The sequence below is a fragment of the Grus americana genome, chromosome 21, assembly GCF_028858705.1.
Source record: "Grus americana isolate bGruAme1 chromosome 21, bGruAme1.mat, whole genome shotgun sequence".
NCBI classification, from domain to species: Eukaryota; Metazoa; Chordata; class Aves; order Gruiformes; family Gruidae; genus Grus; species Grus americana.
Window position 1 is genome coordinate 4,228,730 of NC_072872.1, and position 26,150 is coordinate 4,254,879.

The 26,150-nt window shown below is 44.2% G+C and overlaps 1 protein-coding gene across 5 annotated transcripts in view; it reads left to right on the plus strand.

The window, feature by feature from the left end:
- CASZ1 (castor zinc finger 1) overlaps window positions 1-26,150 on the plus strand; it is a 209,130-nt gene that overhangs the window by 174,241 nt on the left and 8,739 nt on the right. For 2 of the 5 annotated variants that reach the window (XM_054849344.1, XM_054849342.1), the window contains 13 exons: window positions 557-721; window positions 3,298-3,470; window positions 4,238-5,106; window positions 7,084-7,228; window positions 8,427-8,490; window positions 11,123-11,283; window positions 14,731-14,853; window positions 16,259-16,594; window positions 18,322-18,520; window positions 19,037-19,208; window positions 22,003-22,151; window positions 24,069-24,303; window positions 25,719-26,012. In XM_054849344.1, the coding sequence (XP_054705319.1) occupies window positions 557-721; window positions 3,298-3,470; window positions 4,238-5,106; window positions 7,084-7,228; window positions 8,427-8,490; window positions 11,123-11,283; window positions 14,731-14,853; window positions 16,259-16,594; window positions 18,322-18,520; window positions 19,037-19,208; window positions 22,003-22,151; window positions 24,069-24,303; window positions 25,719-26,012 (3,085 nt within the window). Of the gene's footprint in view, window positions 1-556; window positions 722-3,297; window positions 3,471-4,237; window positions 5,107-7,083; window positions 7,229-8,426; window positions 8,491-11,122; window positions 11,284-14,730; window positions 14,854-16,258; window positions 16,599-18,321; window positions 18,521-19,036; window positions 19,209-22,002; window positions 22,152-24,068; window positions 24,304-25,718; window positions 26,013-26,150 lie in introns of those variants that run through there. The other 3 variants (XM_054849343.1, XM_054849345.1, XM_054849346.1) reach the window with 3 other exon arrangements.

Below are 26,150 nucleotides of genomic sequence, written 5' to 3' on the forward strand. Positions count from 1 at the left end.
GAGTGGAAGAAAGTTCACCATCCCTGTTTTCCTAATAAAGCCATCCTACCTTGTAGGGGAGGCAGAAGACTTACAGTGGGAAGATACTGTAAAAGAGCAGAGTGTTTTTCCCAATTTCTAGTCTGACATGCATGTGGCAGCCAGTGTCTTTGCTAACCACTGCAGTGAGTGATTTGGAAGCTTGGATTACTCTCTTGCAGGCTGTTTAGTTCACTGGTTTGCTTTCTAACTATAGCAGTTCTTGAGATAGTAGCAGCTAAAATTATGTTAGAAGAATTGCAGTCATAAAGCTGCAGGGAGCGTATTCTGGACATCACCCCAGTGTCATGTTTACTCAACAACTTCTCATGTGTATATACTTTCCCTTTACCAAGAAGATACATGCACACAATTCCTCTTTAATCTGACTCTCTTGGGGTGATTACTGCTGAGCTTTAAACTCCTGGTACCATAAGTTTATTAACAACAACAACAAAAAAAAAACCACCCCTGCCCCCAGGATTACTCACCCACTCCCATCACGTGTGTCTCACTGTCTGTCTCTGTATCTCTCCAGAGATTCACTAGTAAACAGGATGTGATTCGGCATTACAACATGCACAAGAAACGTGATAATTCCCTCCAGCACGGCTTCATGCGCTTCAGCCCCTTGGATGACTGTAGCGTGTACTATCATGGCTGCCACCTGAATGGGAAAAGCACACACTACCACTGCATGCAGGTAACAGCCGGACTGGGGAATAGGTGGTAGCACAGAGGCAAATGAAGAGCCATTGTGTGAGCTGTGTCCTTTTTGGGATGGACTGAAAGGATTCCTGAGTTCAGGCAGCCCAATGCTTCCTTGTTGGAGAGCAAGGGGCTGCCCTGCAGCAAAGGGGTGACATCTTAACCATTCATAGCTTCTCTTGCTCACTTCTGATTCAGGCACCTCTTTGAAGAGTCTGTGCCCCGTCCTCACTGCACTTGCCCTGCCAAGTGTTGGGAAGGGCAAAGGGAAGCACCATTCTCTGTTTTTAGAAGCCTTGCGCGCACAATGAGGCAAAGCAGGTCTCAAGGTTTTCTCACAGTCTTGGACTTGTTCAGACAAGTCCCATTCTCTGAGATTCAGGGACTTCTCTGTGATGCCACTGCACTGCCTCTACCCAAATGTGATCTGTCACTCCCTTGAAATCAGACTTTTCTGTGACACATCTGCCCTTTAACACTGGGTTAATTTTCTCCATAATCAATTTCTAAAGTAATTAAACTTTAATGTCACGTATCTAGACTTAACACCCCTGGTTCTCCATCTCCTTCACCAGTGGTACTGGAGTTTACTTGCCTGTGGTGTAGGCTGGGAGCTTTGTTTCAAGAGCTAGCCAGGCTTCAACAGCAGCGTAACCAGAGTTGGAGTTGCTGCATAGATGTAACTGTGATGCCTTTACTGTTTTTACACACGGACACACCACACTGTTTGGGTCTTACCCTGATCATCTTTCAGATTAGAGGGTTTGATATGTACTTGTTTCATTAGAATTGTAGCCTAAACCATTGCTATGAGAATGTGCTGTAGTTACAAACAGAATAATCAGGCAACCCTTGGTGAAAGCTTTTCTGTTCTGAAAGCTCAGATCTCGCTTCCTGCCCTATCCCAGCAGTTTAAGACCCCAGTTAAAGTCACAAGGCCTTAATCACATGCTTAAACGCTTTGCTGGGATAGACTTCAGCATATGTTTAACTTGGAGTCAGGTAAGCTTTCTGAAGTCAATGGGGCTTAAGCACATACTTAAATGTTAGGCATGCACTCAAGTACTGTCCTGAATAGGGGTTGGTTTAAGCATGTGCTTACAACATTTGTTAAATTGGGAACTTCATGTGACTTTCTCTTGAGGACATTTTCTGTTATGCTTCCATAATATTGATTGTTCAGTTTTTTTCAATTGACCAGGATGGGATTTGTTTAATTTTGTTTTAGAGTATGAGGAATGTTTCACAGCTTTAAGTCACTCTGAGTTTGAATAGAGACCCCCCCGTTTACACAACTATATATGGGTAATTCCATCCTGTGCCCACTGTCTTCCAGTAAAATAATGCCCATGTAAGCAGTGTCTTACAGGAGAGGTGTCTGAATATAAACTCCCAATTAAAGAAAATACTGCTTAAATGGCAGAATTTGTGCCATCCATCTCATGGGGGTTTTTTTCTTTATGTCCATAATTGGTGTGGATAAAATTCAGTTAGTTGTTTATATAAACTGACATTTTTTTAGGCTTTAGCACCAAGAGCTGCATTGCAAATTATTCCTAAGGAGGTTTTTGTTTAATTCTTTTTTTTAATGCCGTGCAGGGTCTGTCTTTTTTCAAGGTGTCAGTGCGGGGAGAGAGAGGCTCTTTTATATTGGAAATAGCTGGAGATCCTTTTCATTTTTTTTTCTGGGTATTTGTCATGGGTTTTGTTATTGCCTGTTTGAATCAACCTGGGCTGAACTAAGAGGTGGTGTTTTCGTTCTCTTCACTTCTGAGATGGTGCAGGCATTGGCACACGTTGTGCTAGAGAAGAAAAGGAAAAAAAAAAATCCTCCCTCAGCAGGGCTGAGGATGTTTTCAGATTCCAGTGTTTTTTTACTCAATATGGCAAAGTTGCCCGCTTTACCCAGAGGAAGGCAGGTTTTCAGCATTCTGTCCTCGTCACACCATTCCCATTTGCTGCATGAGTTTAAAATTATTGAAGTGGTAGTCTTGAACAGTGACGGGGGAAAAAAGTCACTGGTTTGGTAAGATCAGCTGAACATAAGGTTTATAATTTGCTAGAATGAAACCCGTATATTACAAGCTCAAAAGATTGGCCTCATGTTGCACCACCCTGCCTTACCTCCCAGAAGGACTAAAGAGGTAAATAACCCATTCCCGCTCAGTTTTGTATTCCCCAAATAGATGAAATTCCTACTTTGTTCCATGTCGCTCCAAGATAACAAAAAGTAATGACATCTGTCAGTGTTCTTTTCTCCTTAAGAGCAGGAACCCTGATTACTGCCTCCCTAAGCAGGACGATTATCTGTTGCTGGTCTTTTATCCCTTTGCATCCTCCCCTTCTTTTCTTACTGTTTCATGCCCAAAGAATTGTGGTGGTGGGTTTTTTTCACAACTGCTCTATCAGTCTTTAGATTGGGGATTAAAGTGATGACTTAATACTCCTAGGAGAAGTGCACAAATGGAACCATTAAATGTATGTGTGCTGCTCATATGTTTATTATTGCTGGTAATAATGGTAGGCTGTTAAAATGCTGTGCTGATGACTCCCTGTTTTGGCCCGGGGTAGGTGGGTTGTAACAAGGTCTACACAAGCACTTCTGATGTGATGACCCATGAGAACTTTCACAAGAAGAACACGCAGCTCATCAACGACGGGTTTCAGCGTTTCCGTGCCACGGAGGACTGCGGCACTGTGGAATGCCAGTTCTACGGCCAGAAAACCACTCACTTTCATTGCAGGTGAGACAGCAGGGAAGGGGAGGAATCCTGCCTCAGAGCTGCGTGGTCTGTTTGCCTCCTTCTGCCAAATCATAAATTGAGGACTACACACAGGGACTTGATTTTCCCTGCTGTGACCTTCTTAGCACTGCTCTTGAGAGAACTCGAGCCCCAGGGCAGATGTGATTTCCAGGACCTTGCCACAGACTGCTCAGAAGGCAGGAATGGCCTCTCTATGAGATGATCTGAGGAAAGCGTACCCACTAGAAAATACATGCTAGAGTCATTTGGGAAAGATATCACAGTGCTATTCAGAGTTCGACTGAAGTAGGCCATTAATATACTGCTAATGGCACTTCCATGCAGAGTTCTCTCCAGCCAACAGTCAGCCAGCTCATCCCTTTCAGGGCCAGACTCTGCCTTCTGTACACAAATGCTCTTCTATTGATTTCTGTTGTTCTCAGGAAGAGTAGGAAAGCACAGTTTGTACCTTAGTCCCCTTTAGCTGCTGTTTTGGTTGGAACTCTTAGTGGTGGGTGCCTGCATCCCCATGTTATTGTGGCTGTTCCTCAGAGTGGAGTGAGCTTCCCAGCTCTCTCACATGGCAGCATTTTGGTTGTCTTGGTGTCACAGGTTAACCCGCATAAAGCTCCTCAACCCCTTTGCAGCCAGGGTCATTGCCTCATATTGGCGCCAATCCTTATCCCAGGGAGAGGCAGGTTACAGCAGTTGCGTTGTGCTCCTAGCCCACACAGCCAACCACCCTCTCCTCCTCGATGCCCTTGCAGGCGACCTGGGTGTACATTCACCTTCAAGAACAAGTGTGACATTGAGAAGCACAAGAGCTACCACATCAAAGATGACGCCTATGCCAAGGATGGCTTCAAGAAGTTCTACAAGTATGAGGAATGCAAGTATGAGGGCTGTGTCTACAGCAAGGCCACCAACCACTTCCACTGCATAAGGGCAGGTTGTGGCTTCACCTTCACCTCCACCAGCCAGATGACCTCCCATAAACGCAAACATGAGCGCCGGCACATCCGGAGCTCAGGAGTGCTGGGCCTGCCTGCCTCTCTTCTGGGGTCCAAGGATAATGAGCAAGAGGAGTCCAGTAATGATGACCTTATTGACTTCTCCGCTATGAGCTCGAAGAACTCCAGCCTGAGTGCCTCCCCCACCAGTCAGCAGTCTTCCGTTTCTCTCATAGTCCCAGCTGCACCCTCCTCTGGTGCTGAGCTTGCTTCCTCACAGGCCAGCAAATCTGCTAACAGCATGACACCAGCCACTAAGATCTCTGGCCTGCTCTCCCAGGCTCTTCCCAGCAATATACCCTTGGCCCTGGCACTCTCCAACTCAGCACTTCCTGGAACAGCTGGATCCTTCTTCCCCATCATCCCCAGTCGGGTCTCTACACCACTTCCTGCCAGCTCAGCTAATCTGATGACTGCTGGTTCTTCTGGCACCAATCCAACATCATCTGCTTCTACGGATTCCTCATCCCAGGCCATTTCAGGATCTGGTGAGCCAGCGGCTACTTCTTCTCCAGCTCCAGCGGCATCTATAATGGAAAGGATCTCTGCTAGCAAGGGATTAATCTCTCCTATGATGGCCAGGCTGGCAGCAGCTGCACTCAAGCCCTCTGTGGCACTTGAAGCAGGTGAGTTACCCTCATCAGTTGTGCTAGTGGTGGGAGGAAGAGCAGTGCCTGATGAATTGGGAGAAGAGTGAATGAGAAGCCATCCAGTTCTGCATGGGACTGGAGGGGGGAGGAGGTAGTAAAGGAACATAAATGGGAGAATAAATTTGGTCATGTTCAGTTAACCCTTGAAGAGGGCAGTCTAGGCATGGTTTCCTGTGGAGCCTGGCTATACCCACGTGGCCAGAAGAGAGGCAGGAAACACAGCTTTGCCCAAAAATGGAGTAGGCTCTTAGCAGATCTGAAGGAACAGTGTTGCCATGTGTACCTAGTTTGCTGTAGGCTGGAAGGACAGATGTGCTGTCTTAAAATGGAAATGAAAAAAAAGCTGGGCCAATACTTGCAGGCCATACAGCAGCCTAAGCCCTCTTCTGCAGACCGTATTGAGTTTTGGCTGGGCCTAGTGGTGTTGGTCCTGTAGCTCATTGCCAGTTGTTTTTCTGATCTGGGGGGGGTGGTTCTGTGCTCCAGCTCTGTTGTCCCAGCTGTGGGTTTGGAGATAGTGTTGGTACAGTCCACAAACTGGACCTTTCTCCTGTTCAGTTCTTGCAAGCTGTGTTTCTCCCTGAGCTGCAAGGGGCAGCAGCACCGCGAGAGGGGTAAAAGATGGGAATGAGAAGTCCCCTGGGGCAGCCCGGAGCTCTTCCTGCTGCCACCTAGACCTGGGGCAGGTCATTGCCTGTGCCCAGCCCTACTAGCGGGGACATGGGGCTACCTCCAGAGCGCAGGGTATCTCCACTACCTCCTGCTCAACATGGGCAGCTCATGGCAGGCAACGGAGGGTCGTAGAGGGGAGGCTCTGCCTGGCAGCGCCCCGTGGCACTGGGCTGCCCCACAGCCTCCTTCTCCGGGGTGTGGAAAGGCCAGAGGAGGCTGCTGGGCCACGGGTATGTGAGTGCTGCTGATGTTCCCTTCTACCCAAGAGCAAACGAGGGAGTAGGATGAAGTGATCTGATTAAAGAGGGAGGGGAACTTTCACATACTTTTAAAATTATTATTTGAAAAATTGTTTCCTAAAGCAGAGAAAGGTCATTGAGGGAACTATTTTCCTTTATTTTTTAATAAAATGCCACTTGCTGTCTGAGAAGCAGCTCGCCGTCAGCTGTACTGCCGGAGGGTAAATTAATATTTTAGTCACTTGGGGATTGTGGAAAAAAGCTCTGCAGACATGTTCCTGTCAGCAACTTTTTTTCCCTCCTTTTTTCTTTGCTGTTCTTCCTAATTTTTTTTCTTTAATTTGTTCTCCCATTTTCCTCCCTTTCCTCTTTTTTTCTCTTCCTTTAATTTGAATTTTTCTTTCATGGGCTCAGTACTAAACCTCCCCCCCCAAAAAAAGAAGAATTCCCCCTTTTTGTGGGGACAACGTGACGGCGGTGGCAAGAGGTCGCGCAGTTTGAGCCAATCCCATTGGCTGTCACCTTCGATAGCCCCGACGGGGCAGATGCTCCTGCTGGGCACGCGCAGTGATGGGCCATCGCTGTCGCTACGGCAACGCTGGGATTGGGGACGAGAAAGGGGGCTTGACTAGCAGTCGAAAGCTGCCACATTGCCTCAGCATTAACAGAGTCTTTAATAAACGCTTAAGAGGCAGCCCCGCAAATTAGTTATGACAGTTTGTGCAGAGAATCAGGTCTCCCCCACGCTCCTTCCGCCCTTCTCCTTTAAAGGGCCCATAGCCTGGACAACTTTGACATAATTTTGCAATAATTATCACTTGAAGAATTTCCACGCTGGAGTGGACGTCAGAACCCATCATGTCAGCTTGGCACTAAACGCTGACCAGCAATCCCAGCACTTCCCTCCCCCCACATTTTTCTTTGCTTTTTCCATTTATGCACTGGTGCTAGTGATTTAACTTACTGATTTGCCATTGTAACCTCATTCTAGACCTGTATTTTTCATTTACTTTTTGCATTTAATTTTGGTGTCTTTTTCAAGCAGGGAATGGACAACCAGCAGCTCCCGGACGGTTCAATCCAGTTCAAGTGAAGCAGGAACCCGTGGAGGCCATGGGATTGTCATCTGCCACCAGTCAGGACTCCTTGCAGGAGCACAGCTTGGACCTGAGCGTCAAGGATCATGGGTGAGAGAAGTGCGCGGGCAGGCACACTTAGCTCTCTTTCCAGCATCAAACTCTGAGAAGTTTCCATACCTGTAATATGAGAGGACAAAGCATGTTGATGAAAGGCAATTTCACAGTGGCTGAGCTGGACACCCCCAAACTGGAGGTAGGGAGGCTCTCTCTGCTCCCCCTCAACCATATGTTCTCCAGACATGTTTTTGGGCTCACAGGTACCTACTGACTCTTTGACATGAGCCTCACCTCTGAAAAACAAGCCACTGGCAAAGCTCCTTAGACGTTCCTGCTGTTGTCATCAAGAGCTGATCGAAGGCTGCTCCAATGCCACACTTCAGCACAGTTTTACCAGGAGCATTTGCACTGATGTAAATAGGGCATTCAATCAGGTCTAAGAGAGGCAGCTTCCAGAGAAACTGGACACCCAAAACAGTTGAGTGTCAGGCTAACTCTGGTCTGGGTCTGGCATGAGGTAATCTTTAGTTATGGTCATGAGTCTTTGCACTTGTGCAGGTGTGAATGCACCTATCTCAAAGCGTGTGTCCCACTGGTCCAGCATCTCTACTGAGAATAGCAGTGTTTGGGGATTGTCCTGTGAGGAAAAGCTGCAGAGGAACTTATACTGGGGATAAGTGAGCCTGCTCCACTTTGACCTTTGTATACATTGCTTTCCATACTTTATTTAAACAAGTTTCAATTTGGGACCCCGGCACTTGTAGTCAGCTAGAACTATTACTGACGTATGTGAAATACTAAGGTTGCCTTTCAGCATGCTTAGCTGTGGCCATAAGGATTGTTGCCTTGCCTTCTCCTCTGCTGCCCGGGGGGCCTGTGTCCCTGGCAATATGAGTCTTCCATCAGCATCTCCCCAATTTTGTGACATATTTTTCGAAGTTCCAACAGATGAAGGAGTAAGGTGGGTTGTGAGTCAGCTAATAAAAAAGTGTGATGATGTGAACACTGGAGGAAGAGGTCTGGACTGTTTAGTAGTTCAAAGAACTGAATTCTGCAAACTTGGGACCCTCTTTCATCTTGGCTATCACAAGTAAAAGAGTTTGGCTTGCCCAAGGGAGGGTGGGCATCATTCTCTTCCTCCGGATGTAGCAGGTGAGGAGTGAGGCAGCTTGAAGGCAGAAGGATTAATCTCAGTGCTCACAGTCCCTGTGCACATCTTAACTAAACCCTGTTGGTTTGTGTGTTCCAGTAATGAATCAAATGGCCACACAGTCTCGGCAAATTCATCTCTTTTATCCTCGCTTATGAATAAGGTAAGAGCCATCCATCAAACGCCTTTCATTGCCCCCACCAAGAGAAATTAAAGCTGCGATGGCGGGGAGGGGGGGAAGAGATGCGTTTGTTTTTTAATGTTTTGCCTCTAATAAGATGAGTTTGTACCATTTAAATTTTGAGACCATTTTTCATCGGGTATAATTTCAGAGCCACTGCTTACGAATTAATTTAATGAACTGGCTGAAGAAATATATTGCAGCCTCTGACACCTTTTTTTTTTTCTTCATCCTTTCTAGACAGAGGAGGGCTCCGAAAGATTTTTTTTTTTTTTTTTTTCATTTTTATTTCCAGAACCTGGCAACTTCTCTCTCGCTCTCTTTTTATAGTTACTCATTTTGTTTATTTACTTAAAAACATTTTCTTTCATTAGAAGAGGGGGAGGAGAATCATTTGTTTTTATGAAAGAGAAGAAAAAAAATTAGAAGTTTTGAGCCAAAATCATCAATTTCTGTCTTTCTGGTGTGAGTAATGGTGTCCAACAAAGCCCCCTTTACCATGGTCTATATTTATTTTAGATAATGCACGGTTTCTTTTTCCGTACTTTTTCTTTAAATTATACATCATCTCAAATATATATTTCCCTTTCACATGATAAATTCCACTGTACTGAGATTAATTTTGCTGTTGTATACAACTGCAGTAGAGATCAGGGCAGCCTTTGAGCCATGCTTTAATATTCTACTGTGTGATAGGTTTTACAGGCATAACTATTGCCATCCCCTTGGCTCTGGGCGTTACATGCATCAAGGCCATATAACCCTCAAGAGAGGGCAAAGTGACTTTGCCTAGTAATCTCTCGCCTCCTTTCTCTCTTATTTCATCACTCTTTTTTCTCTGTGTTGTTAAATTTCTGCGTTTATCCTTATGCCACTTTTCTCCTCCATTGGCTCTCTGTTACCGTAGGTTTTTGATGTTCCCTTTTAAACTTAATTTCTTATTCGTTCCTGTGTATTGTCCTTTTAGTGATTCCAAATATGCAGCTCTTTCTCTAGTGAGTAAATCTGTTTAGTAAGTCTGTTGTCTGGGGTCCTGAGTCATTCTGAAGGCCCCAGCTCAGGGAAATTCTGTTTCAATAGATCCTTCACTTGAAAATCTCTGGGACAATATGATATTTAAGGATATGCTTAGAAATAAGCATTTGTTTGTGTGCAACCCTGCATAAGGTTCTTTGTGCTGTGCAAAATAAGTGTAGCACAGGTACACAATACGAGTGCTTCAGGTTTGTTCCTTTATTAAAGAAGGAGCGGGATTAACCAGTGACATAAACCAGCAAAGTTTAGAGCCCACTGGTTTGAAGGAGCCTATTCCACGACTAAGGATTGCAGAATCAAGCTCAGTGTGCTCAGGAACACATCATGCTTGCTTCTTCCTCTTGCTGCACACAATTTCTGTTTGCAGAGGAATCCTTCATTATTTGTCTTGGAAAAAGAAGCCTTTGCAGAAATTGAATGCCCAGCAAACACCAATGGAAAAAAGACAACCTGAATTTCTGACTCCAGCCATAAAGAGCTACAGTCTCCACATAGCAGCAGGGGCTTTACCTTCAGGGGGCATTAAGAGAGCCTCAAATAGCCAGGGTTCCTGTAGCGTATTGCAGTTTATTTAGGGGGCCTGTCAGGCTCAATTAACTGATATTTATAAAGGGCTTCAAGATCCTCAAGTGGGTGGAGTTTATAATGCAAGTATTGGGCCCAATCCTGCATTTTATTCATGCTGTGAATTTCACTGTTGTTACTAGTCTAGTGGAGGGTGTCCCTGCCCATGGCAAGGGGTTGGAACTAGAGGATCTTTAAGGTCCCTTCCAACCCAAACCATTCTGTGATTCTATACTGGAGGTAACTGAGAGCACAACAAAGCAAGAAAGACTCTGGAAAATTGTGCATTTATTCTGAAAGAAAATTTTCTCTCTAAGCATTCGAGTAACTTCTTTTTTCTGTCTTGCACATCATACGCCTGGACCTCTAAACCTTGTCTGTGTAGAATCTCTTTGAAGCCTTTCACACAAAGCCAATTGTGAGTCCAAGTCCTGCTTTGTAGAGGACATGTCCATTTAGCACAGAAAGTGACATCATGTCTTTATTGAAGTTAGTTAGAATTTTCCAGGAGCCAGAATTTTTTCCCAGTTGAATGAAATTTCTCACCTCCCACCCCCAAACATACCTGATAGTCACTTTAAAGAAGGAGACATCCTTGATGATTCTAAATAAACTAGAGCTTACCAGTTCTATCGCCAGCTCTGTACTAAGACATCAGCATTTTGTAGGAGCTGTACAGGGTTATTAATGTTTAAGCTTGCACACCTTCTCCACACTCAAGGTATGTCTCTCTTCACCTGTTTCCCCATGTATAAAATAGACGTGATGCTTCATTACTTTACACAAGAGCCATGAATATTAGATGGATACCTGAGTACTTTGTGGTAGCTGGGTGGAGGATGCAGAAGAGCGAGGTGTTTTTCTGATGCAGTTGAGGCAGCCTGTGCAGACTTCTTGTCTTCTCTCTTAATCTTTGAAGACACAGCTTTCCATGGGACAGTCCTGAGGGTTTCCAGACTGGCAGTGTCCACGGCCACGTGCTGGGCTTGATGCAGTGTCTATGTTCTTGTTCCAGATGTCCAAGACCAGTGCCAGCCTTGGCAACCTGCTGAACATTAAGACAGAAGGAGATGGCAGCCAGGCTGGGGCTGGAGAGCCAACACAGTACTTGGGCAAGGCAGTGAAGGCACTTGTCCAGGAGAAGCTCTCTGAGCCATGGAAGATGTACCTCCGCCGGTAAGGAGTGTGAAACTGGGAATAGAGGAAAGGGAAAATAAGCATCTGGCTCATTAGCTCACACTTGAATGCAGAGTTCTCTTGAATTTAAAGGCCTAATTCTGTGATATGCTGATTACCTTCTGGAGCGCATTTAGTCCTCGGTCCCAGCTGTCTGCGGTAGGTGTTAATGTCCTATAAGAAATGTCTGTCCACATAGAATTACTTTACAAAGGGACCTTGAGAACCAGCAACAAGCACAGATCTTCATGTAGTACAACATGTTAGCCTAGACTTCATCTTTGGCTCCTCTTTATATCCCTAGTCTGCAAGTCCAGTGCAGCTTGCTCTTAGCACTGAACTGCTGTTGGACCACGTTTAGTTGTTACATACAGATCACAGAAGCCTTAAAATGCTTGCTGTGGCATTTCCTCTGATCATAGGAGTAGGCCACTGAAACAAAATAAGGAGTGTAAGGGGTATGGGAACTGGGATGGTTTCTGCTGGTTTTGTTGCAGACAAGGAGGCTTGAAAGGAAAATGGAACAGATACAAAACACACCCACACACAGACACATGCACATACATGCCCAGACACATGCTTTGAGCATACACAGATACACCCAGGCAGGCACATAGGGGTTTGTGCTCTGACACAGATAGTTGCCTACAGATGCCTGTGGACAGTTCGTAAATCACAGACTTCAATGGAGAAGACTAGAAGGTCTTCTAGTCCATCTGCCCCTGGCCAGTGTGATATCCTTCCTTGCAGTCCATTTGCATTTCGTCCAGCCTAGTTTTAATTCTGCCAAGTAGTATGGCTATTTTCTTGTCTCTGGGAGCATTATTCTACCACCTAATATGTCTCACTGTCACAATTTTTTCCACGGTATGCTGCCTGAATTTCCGTTTTTGTAATTTTGTTGCAGTTCTCCAGGTTATATCCCCTTGAACCACAGCAGATAATTCCTCTCTGCAATTGGAGTTCACCCCCTTCAGATAGTCACAGACTTTTAGCATACCATTTAACCAAGCTTATTTATTTCCTTTAATCTGACTTTGTAAATTAGTCCCTTCAGCCTGCTGATCATGTTGTTGCCATTGTCGTTCTTGCTGTTCCCTGAATGGGTGCAGAATTGGGCTGCCACTCCTGTATCTCACTACACCAGATATAACAAGCTTCCTGCCCCCATATATGCAGCTCACAATTGTGCTACCTTGTTTGCATCTATACTGCATAATGTATGTGTATCATGTTTACCATCCACTGTTACACAGGATTGCTTTTAATGTTGCTCTCATGAGTCCCCTATGTATAAAAAACACACCCCCCACCCCCAGATGTATTAGCTGTACGTTTCCAAATATGACTCTCGTATTCTGAACCTTCTCCCTTGTCTTGCAAGGCATCTCTGTGTTATTTTTTTCCTCTTGCACTGGTGTTGCCAACTCCTCCCAGTTTCGTATCTTCTGTGAATTTCATTAACACGCTGTTTACTCCTTCTTCTAGATTACTAATGAAGATGTTAAATAAGCTCAGACCTAACCAAAGTCATCCTCGCAGTATTCACAAGATACCTCCTCCCAGCTCGATATGTTGCTGTTTGTCATTAGCCTTTGTTTACGGTCCTTCAGCCAGTTTTCAATCCATGAGGTAGCATTCACATCGAGGCCAATTTGAATTAATTCTAAGCATATGCGAGACTGTATCAAAATGCTTTACTAAAATCCAAATATATTGCATCCCTTCATCCACTAATTTTGTAATTCTATCAAAAAAAGCAATTAAATTTGTCTGGCAAGATTTATTCTTTATAATCCTGATGCTGTTTATTGCTCATGGTTTCTTTATCCTCTAGATGTTTAATGATTTTCTCCTCCCTCTTAATATTTGTTCCATTACTTTACTGGAAGGAGAAGTTAAGACTAGAGGTAGGATAATTGCCAAAGATCACTTGTCTTTTTTTTTCCATCAAAGAATCAGTACCTAGATTTTTAATTTTTTTTTTTTTTTTGCCACTGTCCTAGTACTTCCCTCTTCTCTATGGCTTAAAAAATAGCAAATAGTAATGCAATCACTTTGTGAGTTAATTTCCATTGCACTTCAGGACATACATCATCCAGACTGGCTGATTTGTGCATATTTATATTTTCCAACCAGTCCCTTTATCTGCTCCTCTAGGTGGTCTTCATTTTATCCCTAATTGTGTGCTTTGTCTTTAGTTTTCCTGTCCAAAGCACATTTTATAAGGCAGCCATTTTTGGCTCATCACCTCCCATTTTTATTGGACCACCTTTCTAAGTATGATGCCTCTTGTCCCTGATAAAACAACCCCTTTACCTTCCAGTAACTTGGTTTCTTATCGCTTTCTTACCACAGCTTTACTTTCCTTCATCTTCTCCCTTGAAACCTTAACTGACTGCATGTATTCTATATCCACTGACCTTCCCTCTCCAGTACAAGTTTTTTTTCTTTTCCCTTTACCCTCAAATTGTGAAGAGGTCCCTCCTGGGGACACACAGGCTGCTGTTTGTTTCTTGCTTTCCTGCTCATCAGAGCAATTGTAGTTTGTTGTATCTTAATTACGCAAGATTCCCCTGTTAAGTTTCAAATCCTACCTGCTGGTGTTTTTTACTTGACTTCTTGATTCCCTTTGATTCTGGAGTTTCCTGAAATCGCATGTATCCGTGCTACTCTTATTAAGTCTGGAGAATCTCAGCAGTGGATAAGGAGTGAAACCCTGCTTAGTTGTTTTTCCCCTCTCGATCATTTTCCCCGAGATGACAAGAAGTGTATCTTAGATGATAGCTTTTGGTCTGGTTTTTTTGCATTGCAGCATTGTTTCTCCTGCACTTCAGGGATTGTGCTTTTCAGTATTTATGCATACTAGGCTGTAACTGCTATATAGGTGATACTTTGTCTCTCCCATTTATGTAATACCCTGTTGTTCCAAGGTGGGGGGCAGGCAGATTCTGGATCTAGAATCTCTTGAACCAGTGTGGTTTCTTCCCTTTTGCTACTCCCAGTAGACTGAAACAGAGAAAAGAAAAAAAAGAAAAAAGAAAAAAAAAGACCCGTAATGATTCAGCAGTGTCCTCTTGGTCTGGATTTCCCTTAATTTACTCACCTTTGATTGTTCCTCAGAGCCTTGCCTTTGGTACATAGGCGCTCAAGAACACTAATGATTTTCATGTTTTGTTTCAGAATAGTTCTGTATTCCTAAAAGTGAATGGGAGTTTCTCAGTCAAGTTCAATTGGAGAGAAATTAGGTTCTTGTTCTACATGTTCAGATCTATAGAACAGGCAATAATGAAGCAACAATGCCAGCAGTGCTGTTTATGCAGCAGGGACAGCAACATTAGAAAACAGAATGATAGTAGAGTTTAAAAACAAAGAAAATATGTCTGTTCCAACATGGCTTCTCTCCTGGGGCCTTGCATAAGATGCCTGCTTGTCTGCTTTGGCCAGGTTTGGTACCAAGGATTTCTGTGATGCGCAGTGCGACTTTCTTCATAAGGTGCATTTCCATTGTGTGGTGGAGGAATGCGGTGCCCTCTTCAGCACCCTGGATGGAGCCATCAAGCATGCCAAGTAAGTAAGAGAGCACGAGTCTTGGGAAACCTTGAGAAAACTCTACAACACGCACACTGCAGGACAAGAGACCTTACTGAGTAACTCTATTCAAGAGCAGGAAGGTGGGCAGTCCTGAGGGCAGTGATTTGGGTATCCACATGCTCCCTGTGTAAACATGCTCAGCTAAAATTTTTGGAACACTATGTCCTCTTTATTTTGTTTCACAAGAAATGCACTCAGCTTGTGAAAAAGAGGTATGTGTCACAGTATTGGCAAGGCTGAGAATTGGACTTTTTTTTTTTTTCCATAGCTTGCTTGACCCATATTTCAAGGAGACCCATATTTCTCACAGCACACAAACATACCATACAAAGAAATAAGAAAATACAGGAGGGAGAGGATCCTGTAAACCCAACCATTGTCACAGGATACAGACTTTTTGTGGAGTAGACAGCTCCCCATCACTGGAGTGCAGAAAGCATTTTATTGTTCTTTGTCTTGTCGTGACAAATCTCTTTTAACAAGTTTTCCCTAGCCCTTAGTTTATATGGTTTTGTTTAAGAGTTTCACATCTTGTGGATAAGGATCTTGAAATGAAGCAGTCAAACTGTCCAGCCCAACAGCAACCTCCTTCTCACCTTGCCATGTTCTATACTGGAAACTCTTTGTCATGTCACATCATTTTGGAAAGTAGCAGACAGCCCAGAGTTTGGTAGCCAGGACTGTAGGCTAGATAATATGGCCTATATTACAGAGGCTGTACAGCACGCTCGGAACTCTAGATGACTCTTGGGTGAAGAATAAATTTAAGGTATGCTCCCACTATTAGAGTGAGGGGGCTAGCAAAGGATCGGTGGGATATTGGAAATTTTCCCTGTTGCAGATTTCTAAAGAGCATCATCTGCAGTTCAAAACCATGCCAAGTTCCTTTTAAAGGCAATGGAAGATTTGCCCAAGTAAAGAATGAGTAAGGCCTTCAGCAGCTGGCCACACGACTGATTCTGAAGGGTTTTAAAGGGAAGGAGATTTTGCAAATGTTAAGACAGAAAGATCTGTTAGTATTTGGTTTCTGGCATTGAATAGTTCTCTGTGGTTCACTACTACAAACTACTGGCTTCTCACAACAGTGATGGAAAGTGCCCTCACAGGCGTATTGATCTTACTGACTGCAGCAATTCTTGCATCTCTCTGATTTCAACATGTTACTGCATCTTTCTGTCTGCACCCCTCTTAATGAATTCCCTTCTCTTCACAGACAGTCTAGGAGGCCCCTGAATCTTTCCACAACATTTGCAGAGCCCCTTCTAGGATTTAACCTCAGCTAATTTGTTTGCAGACTCCTGCAATGTTCCTGTTGATGTTTAATCAAGTTGTATACAATGGTCAAGAATTTATGTCTGAATCACACTGGGTTTTTTTTCAGTTTTCACTTCCGAACTGAGGGTGGAACTGTGAAAAATAACTCTGAGTCTCCCTTCTCAACTACTACTGAGAATAAGGCTTCACTGGCCCCTTCATCACCATCTGCTACTTCTGTCACCATGGCAAGTGCTCCTGCCCTCGATGTGCCCACTCCAAGTCCAGCTACTGTGCCCTCTGCCCCTACACTGCTAGCTTGGAAGCAGCTGGCTTCAACCATACCCCAGATGCCTCAGATCCCAGCGTCAGTGCCTAACCTGGCAACTTCACCCTTGGCAACAACTTCCCTGGAGAACGCCAAGCCTCAGGTCAAACCCGGATTTCTCCAGTTCCAGGAGAAGTAAGTTGTGGATCCCACTTGCCTCCTCGTGTCCTCTCCAGGCTTGCAATCCCCTCTTTACTGCTCCTCAGAGCTGTAGTACTACATCTCTGATTTGCCCACTGAGAGATCACTTGTCTAGAAAGCACTCTGGGCTTTATCTCACAGAAAATTTACTTCTATAAAGTCTAAAAAACACCTTCAGTTATCCTAGGAAAAAACCCCCAAGATTTTCAAGTACATCTGGGAGCACTTTTAGGTATGATTTTCGAGGAAAAATAACCTTGCTAACATACCACTGAAGCAATTTTTTTTACCTCATGAGAGGTGTACAGAAATACATGCGTCTTTGCAGTATTTTTGACCCTGCAGGCTACAGAGGAATCATAGCATTTCTAAAGTTTTCAGCATGATGCCTGACTAGCCCACCTCCAGATCTTGCTGCAAGTCTGAGACTTGCCATGAGTTTGTGTAGCTGAGCAAAAATCAGTGGGCAACTGAGTGCTCAGTCATGCAAAGGCGAGGTGTTACTACAGCAAAGTACACAGAAGTAATTTAAGAGTAGGTGTTTACAGATTGCTGCAAAGGAAGCTTGCTGGATTTCTCCTGGATTTGTCCCCAGTAAGTGCTATGGCCCTTTCCTAGGAATGCTCTCTGTAGCTCAGTATAATACAGCTTTTTTTTTTTTTTCAGTGAAGAAAACTAGGGGTCAGATAGTGGAGGGGGCACAAGTGCTTGGACTCTGCCTTACCAGGAACGGGTGTCTCAGCAGCTCGAGGAATAGGGAGCATTTCTGTCTCACTTCAGATTTGTCAAAGTTTTGCTGTCCTGGCTGAACTTCTGTACAAGTGTAATGAGTCGCCTTAAATTCTGTGCCTCTGGTTTTGTAGTGTTAGTTTACAAAGTAATTCACAATGGCTGTGGCTGGCAGAAGGTAACATGACCTTCTTTTAAAACATTAAAGAAGTTTCACAGTGTTGCTGTGATGATGGTGTTATATCTGTTACATAGACAGAGGCACAGAAGTTACATAGTATACAGGAGTCAGGATCAGGTTAGGCATTACAGCATAGTTATTCAGGCTGGTATCAGACTCTGGGTCATATATTGACAGTCATTTGTCTACTTTCAAAGAAGTGTATTAATTCTGTTTCACAAATCTGAGTAGGTATCATTGGGTACAGTACTTGGGATCCAGGAGATCGATGTTCAGCTACTTCCGATCTGACCTCTGTCTGTGCAGCCAGAAATCCACAGAATGGGTGGAGGGAGTAAGGTACAAAACCATTTAGCTGATTAAACAGGCCACTGCTGATTTTGTCTAATCAGGGGAAGTCCTGGCATCTTGCAGTGTGCACGCCCAAGAGTTTCATTTCAGTTACATAAAATCGAGATGGGAAAAACTTACCTGAATCCATTGAGATATGTACAGGCAGAAAGGGAGAAACAGCATCTATCCAGATGTGGAGAAAGCTTTAAATTGGAAGTGTGGCCCTCAAAGACTACAGAACCCACCATGCATTGCTGTATTTTAATAATCTTAATCAAGAAAGTGCACTAGCTTGGTGGAATTGCAGTAGGTAGTGTTGCCAGCATCAATTTTTCCAAAGAGGAAGGTGGCTGTGGGAAATCTGTACGCCATGTTTGGAACAGAGGCTTCAGCTGGGCTCCCCTTGAATTAAATTTTGGCAAAGAAACAAATGTGTGAAATGAGTGAAGGTGATGATTGGGTTTTGGATGTATTCCAGTGATCCCTGCCTGGCAACGGACTGCAAGTACGCCAACAAATTCCACTTCCACTGTCTGTTTGGGAACTGCAAGTATGTGTGCAAAACCTCTGGCAAAGCAGAATCCCACTGCCTGGACCACATCAACCCCAACAATAATTTGGTGAATGTGCGAGACCAGTTTGCTTACTATTCATTGCAGTGTCTCTGTCCAAACCAGGTAAGAGCAATTCAGAAGCAGTGTTCTAGCCCGAGTATGTGTGTGGGAGAAGAATGGGAAAGAGCAAGTAGATTACCCAAAAGGAAATGAGGCCGAATGTTTCATTCCTGGTCTAACTACAGAACCATGGAAGGGTCTTAATTACATTGTCTAGCAAAATGTTTGGTTTCCAGCAAATTGAAAAAAATCACACTGATTTTATGTTTCTTTGATTTGGATGAAGTGGACAAGGCAACTAGAATGATCTGAAAAAACCTATGATGAATACCAGGGAAACCCACGAGTTAGGTTTGGGAGTGTTTCAACATACTAAGTGCAATACAGAATACACGACAGCAATACAAAATACAAAACAGGGAACAAATTTGCATTGTGGCTTGTGGAAGATCAGATGGATGTGATCTAGAGTATCAGTTCAGGCCTCATGTCTCAGAGGGACAGCATTAGTAGCAGGCAGATGAGGGTGCGTTTGTTTTGGATCTGCTTAAAGCAACCTGCCTGTTTGCTCCTCTCTAGCACTGTGAATTCAGGATGCGAGGGCATTACCACTGTCTTCGTCCTGGCTGCTACTTTGTTACTAACATCACCACCAAGCTGCCCTGGCATGTGAAAAAACACGAGAAGGCAGAGAGAAGGGCAGCCAATGGCTTCAAGTATTTTACCAAGCGAGAAGAGTGTGGCAGACTAGGTGAGTTTTCTTCTCTTTCCCCTGTCACCTTTCTCATGTGGTCTGTCCCATGCCCAGGCTAAGAATGCCATCGGTTAGAGCCTGTGAGTTATGCTTAAGATGTGTTTGGTCATTAAATCACTACACAAGAAATGGAACAAAACAGAAAGCAGTTCCTGGTCTGCCTGAGTAGAAGCAGACCAAATAGACCTGAGTTAAATGGATAGAAACTGTAATATAGAGGATTATATGTATTTGTCTGGAGATACAGCTTCCCCTTTGCTTTTCCTTTTTATCTAATTGTCAAGGCCTTTTTGTTTGGTTTGGGTTTTTTTTTTTATACTTTGTAGTATTTTGGGCCTACTGCTTGTCTTGGGTGGAGTTTAAGGGTGCTCTTAGGAGTAAAAAAAAAAAAGTGCTTGGGGGAGATGCCTGTTCTGATGAGTGCCTTGTGTGAAAGTCTTCCCGTATCAAGGAAATTGTTGCTTTGCCTGATGCCAGGCAGCTTCAAATGAAACTTTTGGGTTTTAGCCAGTGCGGCATGTTGAAAGCCAAAGGGTTTACTTCTCCTCCGAAACCATTCTCCACATCCACTTGTGAACAGCAGGGAGCACAGCGCTGTATTCTTTGTGCCGGCCTTCCACCAGAGCATGGCGTACAGAAACACCTGAGAGGTGGCACAGCCTCAGACTGTGGCTTGCCCACTTGCCAAAACTATTAGCAGCGCTGCAGTAGTTATTAAATCTAAGTGCCTCTAGTGTAAAGCTGGTAAAACGAACGCACAACAGAAAGTAGAATGCATTCCCAGGGAGGTGTCTAGAGCTGAAATCCTTAAGGATAGCTCCAGCAGAGCTCCATCCTGAACTGCCTGGGATTCACTTAACCCGTCTTAGTTGTGTTTTGGCTTAACAGTATCACAGACCCAGTCCTCCCTATCGCCTCTGGTCGGAACAAAGGCTGAAACAAAACAGAGTTCAGAATAACACTCCCGGGTGCTGTTCTCTCACATTGCAGGGCAACAGCCACAATAACCAGAACCAAACTTTTCAGCTTTGAATACATCAAGAATTTATACTCAAATGGTAGCCTGTTTGCGGTAACCAGGGTAATGAGCGTCAACACGCCACAGCCAGTACTTACCTAGGTCTCATTTATACATGTCAGTAGATTCAGCAGTTGCTGTTATTTGCTCAACTTTAGGTGTTTCAGGTGATAGCAGGGGCTAGACAAAGCAGGACATTGATATATGACACCCAGCCTAAACGGATGCCCTAGCAACAGGCGAGCCTTCACCTGCCCTTTGCTGATACTGTTTCAGTCCCGCCAGCACTGTTTGTTCTCCATCCCAAAGAACGGCACAGTGCAATGGGGAGGGCAGATGAGGTGGGGCTGTGGGGGAGTGCAATACCTAAACAAACATAAACTTGGCATCCACATAAAATGCTATCTGTGAGCTAAAGATGGGCTGGGTGATTTAGGAGCTGTTTGGCAGCGAGGCATCTACAGGCTGTGCGTGTGTCAGCAGCGTTTATTTTTGGGAGTGATGGCGTACGTGCATCCAGCAGTATGTATACATGCCTATAGGTTGGGCTTGCTGTGCAATAAACATACATTTAGCCAGCACTCTGCATTTGCCTATGTGGGTACAGGCAGCATGATGGGATGGTGTAGCTGGATGTGTTCGTGTAGATATATACTGTTATACCAACATGTAAGTGCATGTCTGCTTCTCTGTACCTCTCTATGTTGCGTATGTATATACAGCAGGTGCAGAAAGCACTGGCCTGCTTTAAGGGCTGTGAATGGTTCTGAACAAACACACGTGTGATAGATTTTTTTTATATGTATGGTTTTGCATGTATAAATGTATACATGCATGTATGGGTGGGGAGGGAGAGATGAAAAATACATATTTTAAGTAAAAGTGAACGACACCCATCATATCTAGGTGATAGATGAGTAAAACTGAGCCTGTCTGTAGGTGTGTACCTCTGTGTGTATAAGGGCATGGCCAAGGGATGATGGAGAACAGACAGAACCTGATTATTGATACAGCTGTGTTTTAACTGCAACTAGCCATTATTTATCAGCTATAGAATGTAGCTGCTTAGGATTATCTGTTAATGAGATACACAGACTCCCAGCATGCATGGCACTATCCACAAGGAGCAAAATGTGTCAAGTGCTGTTAGCCAGAACCATATAAATTGCTTGTTGTTCAGTAGCTGCCCCTATTACACAACAAATTTGGAGTGGCAATAAACACTTCCTGGCTCATTTCTATCTGACCAGAGAGCATACACTGTCCAGAGCCAGAGCTTTTGAAAGACTGCTTTTCTGAGAGCACAGTTAAAGGAAAAAAGAGAAAAAGAACTTTTCATTTCTAATCTAATTATGAGCATGTATTTTCAATTATAACTTATATGATGCAGTTAAATATCTTGGGTTTGTTCTCTTTGTAAAGGAAAAGGCGCTAGCTAAGACTGGAGAGCATTAGGCACTGCTAGATGTAATGGTAATGATCCTTTATAACAAAATGAAGTGGGATGGGACTATTCTGCAGCATAAGCTCACTTCTTAAATCTACGTACACTGTAATCCTCTCCTGCAGTTGCTCACCAGGCAACAGATCATGGGGTTTGTTTTTTTTTTTCATTCAGGACTGTTCCTGAAGAACCTGTGACCATTGATAATCTTGAATCCAGCAGAAATCAATGTGGCAGCATCCTTGTCCCACCTCCATATCATCTTCCCTACAGTCCCTTCCCCTCCTGGTACCTTTCATGCACTATATTCAATGGTTTTGTGTCTGTAGGTTGCAAATACAACCAGGTGAACAGCCACTTCCACTGCATTCGAGAGGGCTGCCAGTTCTCCTTCCTGCTCAAGCACCAAATGACATCCCATGCCAGAAAGCACATGAGAAGGATGCTGGGGAAGAACTTTGATCGTGTTCCTACTCAGGTGACTCACTGGTTATTTAAGTTGTAGATCCTCATGTAGAGCTGGTCCCTTTGGTTCTGCTGCAGAACTGCTTTAGGGTATGCTCATACCCAAACTCTTAAGGATGTTTGTCTGCACTGGGAGATGCAGCTGGGATGCGCGAGTTCACCCAAGTTAGCTTTACTTGGTTGGACTTCTACAATAAGAGGAAAGATGATGAAGCATAGACATCAAAGCATTACTTAGTGTAAACAGCTTTTCCTTGTGAATTACAGAGAAAAAAAAAAGAGAAGGATATCACTAAAATACTCATATTTACAACTTGCATTCCCTCCCTGCTCTCTCAATATACACCAAATGGCTTATTAAAATGAAAGTGCTTAGGATGTGGAAGAATTGAACGTGCTGGTTAAAGCAAACATTTCCTGTTGCCCATAAAGAATTATTTGCTGCTTCCGCCTAGGATGGGAGAAATACTAGTCTCAAAATTTCTCTTCCCTTATTGATTTGGAATTAGTTTGGGGCACTCCTTGTCCTCTCTCAGGAAGCAGCAGAGCAATGCAGTTGCTTCTTTTCTAACACATAACTGAGAGCAACTGGCAGATTAGGTTGGTGTGTTTCATGAATAAATTGAAGAGTTTCAACTGCAGCACTGAGCGGCTGCTCAGAATGGCAGCAGTCCTGCAACCTCCTGCTTGTACTGCTTTAATTTCCATTGACTTGGGAGGTGAAACAAGCTAGCTTTATTTTAATACCTGTGACTGATCTGGCCCTAAGGACGTGTTCTGTATACAAAAACCAAAAGGGGTCATCTGCAGAAGCAAGATGGGAACCCCCCTTTCATTCCACAACACGGGAAGGACAGGTCCCTATTAGTTATTAGGTACTGTCAATAAGTTAATTGTTCAAGTCTACTGCTGTTGGATTTAAGGAGTTCACAGATGCCAAGGAACTGATGTTACTGTTGTGGTAGCTTTTGTTCTGAACATAAAAAGCTTAGGTACAAGAATCAAACGTAGGAGAGATTTAACAAAGAGATTTGTCTTCACTACTCTTCTAGTACATGCTGAGTCTAACCCTAAGAATTTTAGTACATGCTGAGCAGAAAATGCTGGTTTTGACCTCCATCTCCTTTCACTGGTAATCCTATCTCACTTCAGCAGTGGAGAAGTGGTAATCGTGGCCTGAGCAATCCTGGGAGCATACAGTGCTAGTCTGGCTCTGTTGCTGTGCTTAGCCCATGGAGCAGTCCAGCAAACAACAAAACAAGGATGAAACTACAAATCAGGGCACATGGCAAAGCTAACCAGATTGCTGTCCTGCCACTGCCTTTCTGCATTTACATGTACTAACACCATTTTTTCCCATTCCTTAGTGCTCAGTAGGCACTTAGTGGTGTGTTTGGACGTACTTTGCTTCTGGGTACCCTACCCATGTAACTGTCCAGAGAAGACCATGCCAGGCCACAGCAGCTGCATGTGAACAGAGCATACACAGACGTCACTGGTTTCAGTCTGTGTTCCCTTGTTGCAATGTCTCAGCATGCAGGCACTAGGACAGTCATGTCCGTAGTCATATTTCCAGTCTCTAAATGCAGCAGGACCTACACAGTAAGGTAGTAATACCAATATTAACACCTCCTGTTTCTGAATGCATCAGAATCCACACACAAGGATACTGGTGCCAAGATTAACACTCCTAGCCTGTGAGTGCATCACAATTCACATACCAGGATACATGTGCCAAGTTTAGGGCTCCAAGCTCCCAGTGAAGGCAGATTGACACTCCAAGCCACGGTGTCATGGGTTCCACTCACGAGCATGTTCCAGCTATCCCTCATGAACTGTGGCAGAGACAAATACACATTGCAGACAGATGGTTTTGGTCTTGGCATCTTGCTTTTGGTGTGAAAGTCCCTGTCCTGTTTTCTTGCTGCAGGTTATTGGCCACACTCCAAGAAATGAAAATCTCCCCCAGGTTGGCAGCATGGCACCCAGCCCAGCCTCATCAGGAACCCCAGCTTCCTTTCAGGGACCCCCGAGCATGATGGACACTGAAACAGATGAGTACATGGACTACACTGGCTGTAGCCCTGGGGGTATCTCCTCTGAATCTTCCAATATGGACCGCAGCTGCTCCAGCACTCCAGTGGGCAATGAAAGTACATCAGCAGGTAAGAGAGAAGGGGGTGTGTGTGAAATGGATCAGCAGTTGCCTGCTCTCTTGGGAGACAAACTCATGAGAGGCCAAAGGACAACTGCACCTTAAAATATAAATTGTACCAGCTTCACAACAGTGCCTCGTACTAACCCTTGCTCCCTCCATCATTTGTGAGAAGAGATCCATCAAAATGTGCACCTCAAGCATCCATGAACTAACAGGTATCTTTTTTCTCCCCTGAAGAGAGGTTTTTATCCTGTGTCTTGGAGTTGGATCTATTTTAATAACCAATTTAAAAAAAGGAAAAAAAAAAAAAAAAAGTTGTGGGCCTGTTCTGTACTTGGCATTTCCCCTGATACCCTTTTGTATTTCCTTGTGCAGCATCTGAAGTCAGGCACTTTCCTATACTGCTGAGGTACAGAACGACTGTGCAATAGCAAATATTATATACATAGGAAAAAAAACCTACCACATCTTCAGAAATCAACATATAAAAGCAGCTCACTGAGCTCCCTTCCTCATGCAAAAAAATCTTGTTCACTTTGTGCAGTGTTGCACAGAGGAAACCTCCATCATCCCCTCTTTTTGGAATTAACTTTCTGCCATTGTTTCCTGTTTGCCAGGATAATTATGTGTAGCCATCTCCACTGCCCTGTATTACAGGGTTGTCTTTTCAGTAGTCGGATATCTTTTATGAATTCTGTTATCATCCAGGGATCTCTTAGCTGTCCTTCCCAGGGTTAAGTGTTACATTCTAGATAGGCTGCCTCACTGAGTTTGCTTTAATTTCGTACACATTTTCCTACTTTTCTTTCCCACACCAGTTAGATGAAGGTTATCATACAGCACATTTAACTACACGTTGTATGAACACTGCTGGGTCATGACAGTGGTTGCCCCATGACATTAAAGCTCCTCCAGAGAGTTTGGTGGGACAGTGGTTCCTAGCACTCGCTCCTTTGTCAGTATGCCATCTGGCCTGAGTCACACTTCCTAGGAAATGGCACCCCATGGCTAGCCAGGCAGCAAGCAACTCCACCCGCCGAAAGTGTAAGAGCACCCTTACAGGTATTAGTTGGTACAAGCTGTCACCATATAGGTGAACAAGGACCAAACAAGCAGGAATTTCTGTGTAAAAGCCTGTGACTCGTTCCCCCATGCCACTAAAGCCACCTTACCTTCTGCAGAGACAACCCGCCTCTTCCTGATACTGTCAGTTCTCACCTTCTGTTTCTTCTCTGTTACAATTCTGTTTCATACATTTGTGAATGTATTTTCCATTTTCATCATATTGCTTCTGCTCTTGGGTTCTCATTCCAGTTCTTTTTTTTTGTTGTTGTTGTTGTTTTTGTTGTTTTGTTTTTGGTTTGTTGTTTTGTTTTTTTTTTTCTTTTTTTTCTGCTTTTTTTTTCTCTCCACATTCTCCAGGCTGCCTGGTTCCTTCTACTGCTACTGCTGCTGCCGATGATGCTACCCACAATGCACCACAACCTCAACCACCATCTCTGCCTCCATCTTTCTCACAAGCCCTGCTTAGGTCTCCCCTTCCCACCCTCCCCTATCTTTTCTCTCCATCTTGTCTCTCATACTCTCTGCTCAGTGCCACTCTTGGATCCAGCAGAGGCATTGTCATGCCTGCCGCCAGCACCACTGGGTTTTCGCCCATCATTGCCACTCCAACTCCAGTAAAAAGTGACGTTCCCTTAGTTCAGGATGCAGCAGGTAACACTTCTTTGCTTTCTCTCTTAGTGTCCTGTGCCCATCTCCTTCCCCACTCACCCTGGCCACATTTTTTTCTCTGCACCTTTGGGTCAGTAAAAAAGCATATGTCACTCTGTGTCTCATTTAACTTTGTCCAAG